Source organism: Oncorhynchus masou, unplaced genomic scaffold (assembly GCF_036934945.1).
Source record: "Oncorhynchus masou masou isolate Uvic2021 unplaced genomic scaffold, UVic_Omas_1.1 unplaced_scaffold_756, whole genome shotgun sequence".
Lineage (NCBI taxonomy): Eukaryota > Metazoa > Chordata > Actinopteri > Salmoniformes > Salmonidae > Oncorhynchus > Oncorhynchus masou.
The window spans coordinates 332,047-348,614 of NW_027014024.1; the positions used below are offsets into that span (position 1 = coordinate 332,047).

The 16,568-nt window shown below is 42.8% G+C and overlaps 1 protein-coding gene and 1 long non-coding RNA gene across 2 annotated transcripts; both read left to right on the forward strand.

Annotated features, from left to right (window-relative positions):
- Positions 1-3,094: 3,094 nt before the first annotated feature.
- LOC135537360 (uncharacterized) lies at positions 3,095-5,573 on the forward strand. Its single transcript, XR_010455200.1, has 2 exons — positions 3,095-3,666; positions 4,833-5,573. It is a non-coding gene; the product is annotated as an uncharacterized LOC135537360 (long non-coding RNA).
- Positions 5,574-7,529: 1,956 nt separating this feature from the next.
- On the forward strand, positions 7,530-10,726 carry LOC135537358 (zinc finger protein 436-like). Its single transcript, XM_064963550.1, has 2 exons — positions 7,530-8,381; positions 9,246-10,726. Exons 1-2 carry the CDS (start codon positions 8,021-8,023, stop codon positions 9,836-9,838), a joined length of 954 nt encoding a protein of 317 aa, XP_064819622.1. The 5' UTR covers positions 7,530-8,020; the 3' UTR covers positions 9,839-10,726.
- Positions 10,727-16,568: the final 5,842 nt, after the last annotated feature.

Consider the following 16,568-nt stretch of genomic DNA (forward strand, 5'->3'; position numbering starts at 1 on the left):
TGAGTACAGTTATAAGGTTTCTCTACTGTGTGTATTTTCTGGTGTGATTTTAAATCTGTTGAACTAACAAAACTCTTTCCGCAGTGGTAAGGTTTCTCTTCCTTGTGTGCTCTCAGATGTACTGTCAGACAGCTTGAGTGAGTAAAACTATTCCCACATTGATCACAGCTATAAGATTTCTCTCCTGTGTGAATTCTCATGTGTACTTTTAGTGATTCTGATCTTAAGTAACTCTTCCCACAATCAAAACAGTGGTGAGATTTCTCTCCTGTGTGTACTCGCTGGTGTATTTGAAGTTCTGATGAAGATTTGCAACCTTCCCCACAGTCAGAGAAGCAGTGAGATTTTTTCCCTGTGGGTCTCTGCTGGTGTTTCTTGAGGTGATATAAACTGGAGAGACTCTTCTCTGCTTCGTTAGCATCATGATGTTGAGGCTCCCCAGAGGATCCACGATAGTCACGTCTCTGTCCTGTGTAAACAACAAGTCAGACAGATGGTTAAAGGCCCACAACAGTAGAAATCCACTGTAAAAGGTGATGCCAACAGTGTAGCCATGATGTTGTACAACAATTGACGTCTGTAATGAATGTTAAAATTACTTGAAAATTGTTTTAAGACAGTCAAGTGAGCAACAATAGTCATATTTAGTCTTGTTTTCACATTAGTAGGAACATCGAAGATTTTAGGCTAGAAAAAAGTAAAAGTTGTTGACATCCTAAGCAGTGTGCCAGATGACTTTTGGTCTTCTATATAGACCCTTTTCTGTGTTTGCTAAAATTGCAACAAGGGCGATGCACATGCAATTTGGTTGCAGAAACCCCTCCCTTCTAATGCAGAAACCCCTCCCTTCTAATGCAGAAACCCCTCCCTTCTAATGCAGAAACCCCTCCCTTCTAATGCAGAAACCCCTCCCTTCTAATGCAGAAACCCCTCCCTTCTAATGCAGAAACCACAAGTTATGGATGTTGTATATCTGCCTGGAGCAAAAAGGTGAGCAGAGATTGTAGTTTTTCCACAATGTATTCTGAATATGACAACACATTATCAGTGTAAGATCAGGATGCTACTCAAGGAAACTCACATTAATCTCTGTGTCTATTCACTAGTTCACCACCGTGGGGGAAAACTCAGGGGAGTTCTCATAGGCTGACAGCAGATATAGCCTCCATTTCCAGGTTGCTTATGAATGCATTTCACACAACTTTGGATTATAATTGTAAGGTTCATTTGAATGTCCTGATTAATATAATGTTTATGTTTTTGTCAAAAATGTACTACTTTATATTTAAAAACAACTTCAACCAGTAAAATGTTCTTTGGCTACTATTCTAAAATGGATGACATTTTTTTTAAATTATCTATCTTCAACAATACCCCATAATGACATCACAATACCCCATAAAAGTGAATAAAAGTTTAGAAAAGCTTGCATACCAGGGAACTTTTGGCTAAACCAATTATATCATACCACGACCTATAAGCAAACTACAAATAGTCACAAATAGTACAGTTAGTATTAGTATTCCAACACAGCTCAGGTCTCTGGGCTGCCATTTTGTTTCTGTTTAAAACGCAGGTTGCCCTTTTAAAAAAGCCACACAACAATCAAACAACCAATCTGCAGTTGCAACAATTACAAAGCTGGCATTATTTTTTTACTCCAATGTTTAGAAACAAATTTCAGATTTCCCCTTTAACACCACACACATCACCACACACATCAGTCCCACAACGTACCTACAGTTGAAGTTGAAAGTTTACATACACCTTAGCCAAATACATTTAATCTCATCACAATTCCTGACATTTAATCCTAGTAAAAATTCCCTGTCTATGTCAGTTAGGATCACCACTTTATTTTAAGAATGTGAAATGTCAAAATAATGGTAGAGAGAATTATTTATTTCAGCTTTAATTTCATCAATTTCCCAGTGGGTCAGAAGTTTACATACACTCAATTAGTATTTGGTAGCATTGCCTTTAAATTGTTTAACTTGGGTCAAACGTTTCGGGCAGCCTTCCACAAGCTTCCCACAATAAGTTGGGTGCATTTTGGCCCATTCCTCCTGACAGAGCTGGTGTAACTGAGTCAGGTTTGTAGGCCTCCTTGCTCGCACACGCCTTCTCAGTTCTGCCCACACATTTTCTATACGATTGAGGTCATGGCTTTGTGATGGCCACTCCAATACATTGACTTTGTTGTCCTTAAGCCATTTTGCCACAACTTTGGAAGCATGCTTGGGGTCATTGTCCATTTGGAAGACCCATTTGCGACCAAGCTTTAACTCATGTCTTGAGATGTTGCTTCAATATATCCACATAATTTCCCCACCTCATGATGCCATCTAATTTGTGAAGTTCACTGTCTCTCCTGCAGCAAAACACCCCCACAAACAAAACACCCCCACAAACATGATACTGCCACCGCCGTGCTTCACAGTTGGGATGGGGTTCTTTGGCTTGCAAGCCTCTCCCTTTTTCTTCCAAACATAACGATGGTCATTATGGCCCAACAGTTCTATATTTGTTTCATCAGACCAGAGGACATTTCTCCAAAAAGTACAATTCAATTCACTGATGTGAAGGAGGAGGTTGATGGCCACATCTGACTCCAGTGATCAACCTCCTCCTTCACATCTGACTCCTGATGATCAACCTCCTCCTTCACATCTGACTCCTGATGATCAACCTCCTCCTTCACATCTGACTCCTGATGATCAACCTCCTCCTTCACATCTGACTCCAGTGATCAATCCAGTGATCAATGACCAAACCTGTTTAGGCTTTTTGGGAATTTAACTTCAATTAACCTGAAAGTTTTCATTGTATAAACATCTGTTGGGTTGGTAGAATGTGGAAAGACCCTCCTCATTGGTTAATATTCCCTGTAGTAGTAACATCTGTTGTTGGTAGAATGGGAAAGACCCTCCTCATTGGTTAATATTCCCTGTAGTAGAACATCTGTTGTTGGTAGAATGTTAGGTTTTAAATTCATACTTATTACAAATCTGCAGTTTTCTGACTATTATATAATTATTTAATGAAATAAATGTAAAAATGCACTGTTTGTCTGGAAATAAAAATAAACATTTATCTGCGTTAACCACTCCAGTCAACAGATGGCGATATGCGTTTTTTAGGCGATGCTATCAGAGTGACGTATAATGTAGTGGACGGGACGCTTCTTCAACAACATCTCGTCAGCCACCTCGGTAGCTTCCTAGTGGAAACGTTCAAGCTGTTCAGACTGTATTTGGAACATAATTCTGTCTTTTAACTAGTTTCCCCATTTCATGTCATATTTCCGTTTCGTCAGGTAACGGTAGCTGGCTTGATAAATGAGCCTATCACTAGTCTAGTCGCTAACTAGCTAGGTTAGCTGGCTAACATCCCCGACCATGAGCTCAGCAAGCTGCTGCCCTCCTGCTAAAAAAGAGGTCTGCTGGAAGGAGAAAGAAGGTATTTGGCTGAACGTTGTCGTGAAAGAGGAGAATGAAGAGGAGGATGTCACAGTAAACGAAGAAGTCGAGGGTGAGGCTGTTACACAGAAAGAAGAGGAAGAAAACGATTATACTTTTTTTGGAGTGAATGAAGGAGAGATAACTGTCATATTGAAGGAGGAGGAGAGGGAAGAAGAGAAGGAGACAGAAGATCTGAGTAACACCAGTAAGTCCTGTCTTGAAAATAGTTGTTGAACTGATACGTGGTTTTACAACGGCATTCTACTCTAGTTCTGAGCTTAAATGCCGTTTTTTAATGTAGGAATTGATAAAGCTACACTGTAAGATGTGAATACCATCAAGAAGCTGGCCAACAACTAAAACGTTAACAATGGATTTGCACCCAAAATCACAACTTAAATGTCTCACGGAATGGACTTGCCTTCATTCAATACTGCAGTTCCACTGTACTGAACTGGAGGCGATTTCCAGCCCACCGTTGACTGCGGTCAAGTGAGCCGACAGTCGCAAAACGCGGTCAGGCCATCTGCTCTTCGGTGTCTTCCTGAATTTGCGTGCGCGAAAACACTTTACGGAATGGCGTTTTTTCAGGTCGGGAAACGAGTTGAATGGACTCTCATGCACAGGAAGTCGAGACGGTTACAAATCATTCCAAGCAAACCGTTTGAAGCACACTTATTCAATCTTCCATAATAAAATGATACCAAATCGTTAATTTAATTTTCGCTCTCATAAAGTACTTTATCATTGCTGGAGTGTCAAGCGTTGGCTGGACTGGTGTAAACGCTACAAATCAATTCTGCACCTGTAAAGCCCACCTATAATTTAGCCCAAACAACTACCTCTTTCCCTACTGTAAATTCTTTATTTTGCTCCTTTGCACCCCATTATTTTTATTTCTACTTTGCAATTCTTCCATTGCAAATCTACCATTCCAGTGTTTTACTTGCTATATTGTATTTATTTACCATGGCCTTTTTTTTGCCTTTACCTTTATCTCATTTTGCTGGTAGACTTGTTTATACTGTATTATTGACTGTATGTTTGTTTTACTCCATGTGTAACTCTGTGTCGTTGTATGTGTCGAACTGCTTTGCTTTATCTTGGTCAGGTTGCAATTGTAAATGAGAACTTGTTCTCAACTTGCCTACCTGGTTAAATAAAGGTGAAATAAATAAAAACATTCTATAGGCCTCTCTGACTAAGAACCACACAGAGACCTGCATTTTGTAGTGGCTTTAATAACACTTGTGAAAAGTGACTTCAGGTGATTGAGGGATCTAGTCTAGATTAAACGTCAGAGGAAGTTTTGTCATGTGGAGGTTTCATTCAGGTCTCTGTTTAATTAAATCATCTGTTTGTCTTTGACAGGAGAGAGACCAGACTCTCCTTCTGACAGCAGGAAGAGTCCTTCAGGGAAACCAGACCCCGAGACGTCCAAACCAGCAGGACGACATCACTGCTCCCAGTGTGGGAAGAGTTTTACTCAGTCAGGGAGCCTGAGAACACATAAGAGAATACACACTGGAGAGAAGCCTTACCACTGTTCCCAATGTGGAATGTCGTTTACCCAGTTAGGGAGCCTGCAAACGCATGAGAGGGGACACACAGGGGAAAAGCTTTTCCAATGTTCCCATTGTGGAAAGAGTTTTGGCCAGGTAGGAAACCTGAACAAGCATGAGAGGACACACACAGGTAAGAAGATGTACCGCTGCTCCCAGTGTGGAGAGAGATTTACCCGGTTAAGGTACCTGAAAGAGCATGAAAGAATACATACAAATACACAGGAGGAGAAGACATACCACTGCTCTCATTGTGGAAAGACATTTTCCCAGTCAGAGAACCTGAAAACACATGAGAGAATCGAGAGGCTGTGTTCTGACTTGTGTTTCTGACTGAGAATGTGTGTGTTTGTTTGGGCTGTCAGACTTGAGTTCACTTTGTATAATGTTAGTGCACTATTTTTAATTGTGATTAATCCATTGTCTGAAAGGGTTGAAAACACACTGAAAACATCCAAAATACATACTATATACAGCTAAAATCTACAATGCCATGTAAACACAAGATGACATTGAGGTTAAATAAAGTGTGCTTTATCAATGGAACATATTTTGACACGTCCACTGTGTGTCTCTGTAGAGTCATAATATCCATAACAACTAGAGGTCAAACAGGGAGATGGTTCCATTCATTTTCCCCACAGGGCTGTTTTGTTTAGACTCAACCTGGTGTGATGTTTTGACAACCATGGAAACCTCTCTGGGACGAGGTGACTGAGGACACAGTGTGTTGTGAATTTATTGTCATGTTTTTAAAATGGTATAAATGCCTTTATTTTAGCTGGACCCCAGGAAGAGGAGCTGCTGCCTTGGCAGGAACTAATGGGGATCCATAATAAACCCCAGGAAGAGGAGCTGCTGCCTTGGCAGGAACTAATGGGGATCCATATTAAACCCCAGGAAGAGTAGCTGCTGCCTTGGCAGGAACTAATGGGGATCCATAATAAACCCCAGGAAGAGTAGCTGCTGCCTTGGCAGGAACTAATGGGGATCCATATTAAACCCCAGGAAGAGTAGCAACTGCCTTGGCAGGAACTAATGGGGATCCATATTAAACCCCAGGAAGAGTAGCTGCTGCCTTGGCAGGAAGTAATGGGGATCCATAATTAAAATACCAGGAAGATAGCTGCTGCCTTGGCAAAATGCTAATTAATGGGGATCCTGCAATTCATCTCGTAGCCAAACCTACAAAACAGTTCACAGAATTGTCCATTGAAATAAAATATTGACAATTTAATCATTGCTACATTCAGGCCTGACATGGTGGAGTGACTACAAGATGGTTGTCCTTCCTGGAAGGTTCTCCAACACATCTCCACAGAGGAAATCTGGAGCTCTGTCAGAGTGAACATCGGGTTCTTGTTCACCTCCTTGATCAAGGCCCTTCTCCCCGATTTCTCAGTTTGGCCGGGCGGCCAGCTCTAGAAAGAGTATTGGTGGTTCCAAACTTCTTCCATTTAAGAATGATGGCGGACATTGTGTTCATGGGGACCGTTTGCTACAGACATTTTTGGTACCTTTCCACAGATCTGTGCCTCGACACAATCCTGTCTCAAATCTCTACCGACAATTCCTTTGACCTCATGGCTTGGTTTTTGCTCTGACATGCACTGTAAACTGTGGGACCTTATATAGACAGGTGTGTGCCTTTCCAAACCATGTCTAATTTATTGAATTTACCACAGGTGGACTCCAATCAAGTTGTAGAAACATCTCAAGGATGATCAATGGAAGAAGGATGTCTGAGCTCATTTTCGAGTCTCATAGCAAAGGGTCTGAATACTTAAGTAAATACATTTGCAAAAAATTCAAATCTGTTATTGGTTTGTCATTATGGGGTTTTGTGTGTAGATTGATGAGGGGAAAAACATATTCAATTTTATAATGAGGCTGTAACGTAACTAAATGTGGAATAAGTGAAGGGGTCTGAATACTTAATGAATACACTGTATACCACTGGAAGAGCTTTCTATCATTGGCAGTTTTGTACACAGTCAGGTGATACGTGGTATAGAAAGTCCAATCTTAGGAGAGAACATGGGAGGCACTATACTGTGTGTCTGCAGGTGTCTATCTGGTCAAAACCACTGATACAGGTGCCCCTCCACCCCCTGGTGGGATGGATCATGTCTACAGAGAAACCTACATTCAAATACTTAGATTTGTGAAATGGTTAGATATTACTTGTTAGATATTACTGCACTGTCGGAGCTAGAAACACAAGCATTTTGCTACACCTGCAATAACATTTGCTAAACAATTGTATGTGACCAATAACATGTGATTTGATTCTGATTTGAAATAAATGTCCTATTTATCAAAGGTGCTTTTGGCTGGTGTCAAAATGACTCCAAAGGATTTGAATTTGTTAAAAGTCCATATTGGTACAGAAACACTAAACCGTGATTTAGATTTATTAAGAACAAGTTGACAAATTAATGAAAAATTGGAAGAATTGAATAGACCACATTTAGTCTGATAAAAGATATGCCTCAGGTCAAAATGATCCATGTCAGAACTATGGTTCTATGGTTCAATTCAATGTAGTGGGTCTAAAGTTTGTTCTAAATTATTAAAAACGAATCAATCAACACATGCTTTTCTATGAACGACTTAATATGATAATCAACTTTAATTAATTAAAAAATAAACTTTTGGTTCCTCAACTGCGTTGCCACTCCAGTCAGCAGATGGCGATGTGCGTCTTTTAGGTTCAGGCGATGCTGCCAGTGTGACGTATAATCTAGTGGACGGGACGCTGCTTCAACAACAACAGTTCGACACCCTCGGTAGCTTAATAGCAAACATAGCTACAACATTCACTCTCTTTATACTGTTTTTGGTGTATATTAGTCGCTGTGTACTAAACACACTTCTGTCTTATGTACGTGTTGACCCATTTAATTATATAATTACGTTGTTTGTCAGCTAGCTGGTTTGCTAAATTAGCTTAGAACTAGGCTAGTTGCTAATGCTAGCTAGCGAACATCCCCGACCATGAGTTCACTAAGCTGCTCTCCTCCTGCTAAAGAAGAGGAGGTCTTCTGGACGGAGAAAGAAGTTCTCCCGAAAGAGGAGGAGGAAGAGAAGGATGTTTCAATACAAAAACAAGTAGAGGGTGAAGCTGTTACCGTGAAAGAAGAAGAGAAAGACGTTTCAGTGGAAGAAAAGGAAGACTCGTTCAGATTGAAAGAGGAGGAGGCGGAGATGACTGTCACATCGGTAAAGGAGGAGGAGGAAGAAGAGGACACTGGACATCTGGGCCCGGTTTCCCAAACGCATCTTAAGGCATCCTATGGTTCTAACGGTGAACTCAGCCGTAAGATGGTTTTGAGAAACCGGGCCGTGATTAACACTAGTAAGTACTGTCTTAGAAACAGAGGCACAAACTCTGCAGTTGTTGAACTGATGTGTGGTGTTAAAGGGGAAATGTGTAATTGCTACATTTATATTATTTATAGCCATTGATTCTTGAAGAATATAACACATACCTCATGAGCTTAGTTCAACTGTTGTACCCCATCAGAACCCCAAATAAGATTTTTTTTACTCCAATGTTTAGAAACAATGTAAATCAACACTGTTTAGCCTCAACATGGTTAAAACTATCATGTTGATTTCATGGATGGTCAGTCCCTGCATCCGTAGGTCTGTCTATGAATTTGAGAGTAGTTACATTTCTCCAGACCCATCCATCATCTTATCACCAAAACAGTGGTGGAATGACATCTTTGTTATTGTTTGAACTGCAGATTGGTTGATCGATTGATTTGGCTTTTTTAAAGGGACAACCTAGTATTTAAACAGCAACAAAATGCCTGCCCTGAGACTTGGTTTGGTAAACAGCTGAGGGATGGGGGCTGGATAAATGTCACCACTCTCACATTCAATTAAATGCCCTCGTGCGCCTATTTTAGCAAACACAGAAAGGGGCCTATATTGGTGACCAAAGGTTGTCTGGCACACTGCTTAGGGGTTCAGCAACTGTAATAACTTATTTCTAGCCGACAATCATCGATGTTACTACTAATGTGAAAACAAGACAAAATATGACTATTGTTGCTCACTTGACTGTCTCAAGACAATTGTCAAATAATTTTAACATTCATTACAGACGTCAATTGTTGTACAACATCATGGCTACGCTGTTGGCATCACCTTTTACAGTGGATTTCTGCTGTTGTGGGCCTTTAACCATCTGTCTGACTTGTTGTTCACACAGGAGAGAGACGTGACTATCGTGGATCCTCTGGGGAGCCTCAACAACATCATGAAGCTGATGAGGCAGAGAAGAGTCCCTCCCGATCAGAACTCCTCAAGAAACACCCGTGGAGACCAACAGGGAAGAAATCTCACTGCTGCTCTGACTGTGGGAAGAGTTACTTAAGATCAAATTCACTAAAAGTACACATGAGAATTCACACCGGAGAGAAACCTTATAGCTGTGATCAATGTGGGAAGAGTTTTACTACATCTAGCCATAGGATTGCACACCAGAGAACACACACAGGAGAGAAACCTTATAGCTGTGATCAATGTGGGAAGAGTTTTACTCAGTCAAGCAGCCTGTTATCTCACCAGAGAAAACACACAGGAGAGAAACCTTACAGCTGTTATCAATGTGGGAAGAGTTTTACTCAGTCAAGCAACCTTGTATCACACCAGAGAACACACACAGGAGAGAAACCTTATAGTTGTGAACAATGTGGGAAGAATTTTACCACATCCAGCCATCTGATTGTACACCAGAGAACACACACAGGAGAGAAATCTTATAGCTGTGAACAATGTGGGAAGAGATACTCTGATAAATGATCTCTGATCAAACATCAGAAAATACATACATGAAGTAGTTGTTTCATGATATCAATGAATTAATGTCACAATGTAGAATGTTTAAACATTGTAGTAGGAGTATTTTAATGATGTCACAATGTAGAATGTTTTAACATTGTAGTAGCAGTATTTTGATGTCACAATGTAGAATGTTTTAATATTGTAGTGGGAGTATTTTAATGATGTCACAATGTAGAATGTTTTAACATTGTTGTAAGAGTATTTTAATGATGTCACAATGTAGAATGTTTTAACATTGTAGTAGCAGTATTTTAATGATGTCACAATGTAGAACACTAAACGTTTGCCCCCTGTTCAATTGATTTCTGCATGATATGGATATTAGCCTCAGGGGGAAAATCCAGGCTCTGAATTGAAAGAGTGCTATTTATATGATATAACAGAAAGTGACTAACACAAAAAGAGCCGTGTTACACTTACAGCATTGGTGACCCACTTGAATCAAAATGTAGCTAGATGTTTTCTACAAGTTGTCCTCTAACCATTGATGTACACATTATTCCCTGATTCCATGGGGTTTTTGAGCTGTTAGTTTTAACAGGACAAACTCATCTCCCCCTTTCACACAAATGATTTCAACATGATATCGATGAGTGATGAAAAATAAGTGTTGCGTTCCTTTGTTTAACGACCTCTACATTTAAATGCATCTCTCCAAAATGTAGCTGACTGTCTTCTGCAGGTTGTCCTCTAACCAGGGAGGTAAAATATATCTCCCATTTCCATGTGTTTTTTTAGTTGTGTTAGTTTCAACAGCACCAACAACCTGATTTCCCCCCTAATTGATATCAGTGATTTATTGCTTCTTGTCAAAACAACAGTGTTTCTGGCTCTCGTGCATTTTAAAAGGTGCTTGTTTAAAAAATACAAGTAATCTGATTGTTGTTGCAGATGTTTGTGGAGATACTACATTTTATGTTTAGGTTTTCAATATCACAAATGGTTTCTGCATATTGGTTATTCATTTGGACCCATTAAAACTGTGTTTTGACATTGGGCTGTACCACCTAGCAAAATGTCATTGAAAAGACGTTGAAAAGAAGACTATACCCAACGTCCAATATACGTTTGGTTTTAGTTGAAGGTTTTAAATATTTATTTTCAGGTTGTTGTTAATAATGACTTGAAAACAACTTAATTTTTTGTTGTGGAAAATATTGAATCAACTATTTCACCAAAACCAGAACCTGTGAATTCAACTAGACTTTATTACAAACAGTAACAAAGCCGAACAATTCCATGGAAGAACTGACTCTTCATTCTTAGTACTTGGCTTTTATACAGTCTGATCCTTACATAACATTCTAACCACTAGGCTACCCTGCTGCCCCAATAATACACTAAATACATGTAATATAGCCTATACAGTCTGATCCTTACATAACATTCTAACCACTACCCTGCTGCCCCAATAATACACTAAATACATGTAATATAGCCTATACAGTCTGATCCTTATATAACATTCTAACCACTACCCTGCTGCCCCAATAATACACTAAATACATGTAATATAGCCTATACAGTCTGATCCTAACATAACATTCTAACCACTACCCTGCTGCCCCAATAATACACTAAATACATGTAATATAGCCTATACAGTCTGATCCTTACATAACATTCTAACCACTACCCTGCTGCCCCAATAATACACTAAATACATGTAATATAGCCTATACAGTCTGATCCTTACATAACATTCTAACCACTAGGCTACCCTGCTGCCCCAATAATACACTAAATACATGTAATATAGCCTATACAGTCTGATCCTAACATAACATTCTAACCACTACCCTGCTGCCCCACTAATACACTAAATACATGTAATATAGCCTATACAGTCTGATCCTAACATAACATTCTAACCACTACCCTGCTGCCCCACTAATACACTAAATACATGTAATATAGCCTATACAGTCTGATCCTAACATAACATTCTAACCACTACCCTGCTGCCCCAATGTTGTGAGAATATTCTCCTGGACCAAACAGCATCACAGGTGATATTCTCCTGGACCAGACAGTCACAGGTGATATTCTCCTGGACCAGACAGCATCACAGGTGATATTCTCCTGGACCAGACAGCATCACAGGTGATAGCATCACAGGTTATATTCTCCTGGACCAGACAGCATCACAGGTTATATTCTCCTGGACCAGACAGGACAGGTTATATTCTCCTGGACCAGACAGCATCACAGGTGATATTCTCCTGGACCAGACAGCTGGGGGAATACACTATATATTCAATAGTATGTGGACACCCCTTCAAATTAGTAGATTGGGCCATTTCAGCCACACCAGTTGCTGACAGGTGTTTAAAATTAAGCACACAGCCATGCAATCTCCATAGACAAACACTGACAGTAGAATGGCCTTACTGACGATCTCAGTAACATTCAACGTGGCACCGTTACAGGATGGCACCTTTCCAACAGGTCAGTTTGTCAAATTCCTGCCCTGCTGGAGCTGCCTGGTCGACTGTAAGTGCTGTTATTGTGAAGTGGAAACATCTGGGACCAACAACGGCTCAGCCAAGAAGTAGTGGGCCACACAAGTTCACAGAACAGGACCGTCGAGTGCTGAAGAGTGTAACGTGTAAAAATCGTCTGTACTTGGTTGCAACACTCACTAACGAGATCCAAACGGCCTCTGGAAGCAACATCAGCACAAGAGACTGTTTGTCAGGAGTTTCCTGAAATGGGTTTCCACGGCCGAGCAGCTGCATACAAACCTAAGATCAATATGGGCAATGTCAAGTGTCGGCTTGAGTGGAGTAAAACTCACAGCCACTGGACTCTGGAGCAGTGGAAACGTATTCTCTGGAGTAATGAATCATCTTCACCTTCTAGCAATCCGACGCACTAATCTGGGTTTGGAGGATGCCACACTACCTGCCCCAATGCATAGTGACAACTGTAAAGTTTGGTGGAGGAGGAATAATGGTCTGGGGTTGTTTTTCTTGGTTTGGGCCCTTTAGTTCCAGTTAGGGGAAATCTTAACGCTACAGCATAGAATGACATTCTAGAGGAATCTGTACTTCCAACTTTGTGGCAACAGTTTGGGGAAGGCCCTTCCTGTTTCAGCATGACAATATGCCCCTGTACACAAAGCAAGTTCACTACATGAATGGTTAGTTGAGATTGGTGTGGAAGAACTTCACAAAGCCCTGACATTACAAACGTACAAACACCTTTGGGATGATTTAGCTGAGACGCTCTTACTCCAGAGCAACCATACAAATTGGTGAATGTCACATCTAATGCATCAGTGGAACAATGTTCCACTCTTGGAAAGCAGATGTGCATCTAAAAGCATTCCCAGAAGAGTGGAGGCTGTTATAGCAGCAATGTTCCATCATCTATGGAAAGCCTTCCCAGAAGAGTGGAGGCTGTTATAGCAGCAATGTTCCGGAATCTGGTGATTGACTCCCTTCCTGAAGAGTGGAGGGAGTTATAGCAGCAATGTTCACATCTAGTGGATTGAAGAGTGGAGGCAGCGTTATGGGGCTGTTAGCAGCAATGTTTCCTCATCTAGAGGAAAGCCTTCCCAGAAGAGTGGAGGTGTTATACAGCAGTTCCTACTGTTTCCCAGAAGAGTGAGGGTTGTTATAGCAGCAATGTTCCAACATCTAGTGGAAAGCCTTCCCAGAAGAGTGGAGGCTGTTATAGCAGCTATGTTCCAACATCTAGTGGAAAGCCTTCCCAGAAGAGTGGAGGCTGTTATAGCAGCAATGTTCCAACATCTAGTGGAAAGCCTTCCCAGAAGAGTGGAGGCTGTTATAGCAGCAATGTTCCTACATCTCGTGAGAGAAGCTTCCCAGAAGAGGGAGGTTGTTATAGCAGCAATGTTCCAACATCTAGTGGAAAGCCTTCCCAGAAGAGTGGAGCTGTCCCAGAATGTTCCAACAGGTGGAAAGCTGGTTATAGCAGCAATGTTCCTACATCTAGATGCTTCTTGAATGGAAACAAGTCCTCGCAGCAATGTTCCAGAAGATCTAGTGGAAAGTGGAAAGCCTTCCCAGAAGAGTGGAGGCTGTTATAGCAGCAATGTTCCAACATCTAGTGGAAAGCCTTCCCAGAAGAGTGGAGGCTGTTATAGCAGCTATGTTCCTACATCTAGTGGAAAGCCTTCCCAGAAGAGTGGAGGCTGTTATAGCAGCAATGTTCCAACATCTAGTGGAAAGCCTTCCCAGAAGAGTGGAGGCTGTTATAGCAGCAATGTTCCTACATCTAGTGGAAAGCCTTCCCAGAAGAGTGGAGGTTGTTATAGCAGCAATGTTCCAACATCTAGTGGAAAGCCTTCCCAGAAGAGTGGAGGCTGTTATAGCAGCAATGTTCCAACATCTAGTGGAAAGCCTTCCCAGAAGAGTGGAGGCTGTTATAGCAGCTATGTTCCTACATCTAGTGGAAAGCCTTCCCAGAAGAGTGGAGGCTGTTATAGCAGCAATGTTCCAACATCTAGTGGAAAGCCTTCCCAGAAGAGTGGAGGCTGTTATAGCAGCAATGTTCCTACATCTAGTGGAAAGCCTTCCCAGAAGAGTGGAGGCTGTTATAGCAGCAATGTTCCAACATCTAGTGGAAAGCCTTCCCAGAAGAGTGGAGGCTGTTATAGCAGCAATGTTCCTACATCTAGTGGAAAGCCTTCCCAGAAGAGTGGAGGTTGTTATAGCAGCAATGTTCCAACATCTAGTGGAAAGCCTTCCCAGAAGAGTGGAGGCTGTTATAGCAGCAATGTTCCAACATCTAGTGGAAAGCAGAAGAGTGGAGGCTGTTATAGCAGCAGTTCCTACATCTAGAAAAGCCTTCCCAGAAGAGTGGAGGCTGTTATAGCAGCAATGTTCCAACATCTAGTGGAAAGCCTTCCCAGAAGAGTGGAGGCTGTTATAGCAGCAATGTTCCAACATCTAGTGGAAAGCCTTCCCAGAAGAGTGGAGGCTGTTATAGCAGCAATGTTCCTACATACATTCCCAGAAGAGTGGAGGAAATCTAGCCTTCCCAGAAGAGTGGAGGTTGTTATAGCAGCAATGTTCCAACATCTAGTGGAAAGCCTTCCCAGAAGAGTGGAGGCTGTTATAGCAGCTATGTTCCAACATCTAGTGGAAAGCCTTCCCAGAAGAGTGGAGGCTGTTATAGCAGCAATGTTCCTACATCTAGAGGAAAGCCTTCCCAGAAGAGTGGAGGCTGTTATAGCAGCAATGTTCCAACATCTAGTGGAAAGCCTTCCCAGAAGAGTGGAGGTTGTTATAGCAGCAATGTTCCAACATCTAGGGGGCACTAAATCCATGCAAATGCCCATAATTTTGGAATGAGATGTTTGACGAGCAGGTGTCCACATACTTTTGTTGATTTCGTGTATATACAGGCAGGCAGGCAGGCCCTCCTCTCTCCTCTTCTCCCCCCCTGTCCTCTCCTCTTCTCCCCCTGTCCTCTCCTCTTCTCCCTTCTCTCCTCTCCTCTCCTCTTCTCCCCCTCTCCTCTCCTCTTCTCCCCCTCTCCTCTCCTCCCTCTTCTCCCCTCTCCCTCCCCCCTCTCTCTCTTCTCTTCTCCCCCTCCTCTCATCTTCTCCCTCCTCTCCTCTTCTCCCTCCTCTCCTCTCCCCTTCTCCCCCCCTCCCCTCTCCTCTCCTCTTCTCCCCCGCTCCTCTCATCTTCTCCCTCCTCTCCTCTCCTTAAAATCCCATGATTTTGGATTGAGAAGTTTGACGAGCAGGTGTCCACATACTTTTGTTGATTTCGTGTATATGCTGCAGGCAGGCAGGCCCTCCTCTCCTCTTCTCCCCCTCCCTCTCCCCCCCTCCCTCGCCTCTTCTCCCCCTCTCCTCTCCTCCTCTCCCCCCTCTCCTCTCCTCATCTCCCCCTCTCCTCTCCTCATCTCCTCCTCTCCTCTTCTGCCCCCTCTCCTCTCCCCTCTTCTCCCTCCTCTCCTCTTCTGCCCCTCTCCTGCTTCTCCCTCTCCCCTCCTTCTATTCTCCCTCCTCTCCTCCCCTATCCTCTCCTCATCTCCCCCTCTCTTCTCTCCCCTCTTCCCCCTCTCCTCTCTTCTCCCTCTCCTCTCCCCTTCTCTTCTCCTCTTCTGCTCCCTCCCCCCCCCTCCTCTCCCCCTCTTCTCCTCCCCTCTCTCTCCTCTCTCCCCTCTCTTCTCCCTCTCCTCTTCTCCCCTCTCCCTCTCTCCTCTTCTCCCCTCTCTCCTCTCCCTCTCCTCTCCCCCTCTCCTCCCTCTCCTCTTCTCCCCCTCCCCTCCTCCCTCTCCTCTCCTCTTCTCCCCTCCTCCCCTTCTCCCTCTCCCTCTTCTCCCCCTCCCCCCTCCTCTCCTCTCATCTTCTCCCTCCTCTCCTCTCCTCAAAATCCCATGATTTTGGATTGAGAAATTTGACGAGCAGGTGTCCACATACTTTTGTTGATTTCGTGTATATGCTGCAGGCAGGCAGGCCCTCCCTCTCCTCTCTTCTCCCCCTCCCCCCCCCCCTCCCTCCTCGCCTCCCTTCTCCCCCTCTCCTCCCTCTTCTCCCCCTCTCCTCTCCTCATCTCCCTCCTCTCCTCTCCTCCCTCTCCTCCTCCTCTCCTCTTCTGCCCCCTCTCCTCTCCTCTTCCTCCCTCCTCTCCTCTCCTCTTCTGCCCCTCTCCTCTTCTCCTCCCCTCCTTCTTCTATTCCTCCTCCTCCCCCCCCTCTCCTCTCC

Coding starts and splice junctions, on each gene's coding strand:
- LOC135537358 (XM_064963550.1), top strand. CDS start 8,021: ATGAGTTCACTAAGCTGCTCTCCTCCTGCTAAAGAAGAGGAGGTCTTC. Junction 8,382..9,245: donor CCGGGCCGTGATTAACACTA/GTAAGTACTGTC, acceptor TTGTTCACACAG/GAGAGAGACGTGACTATCGT.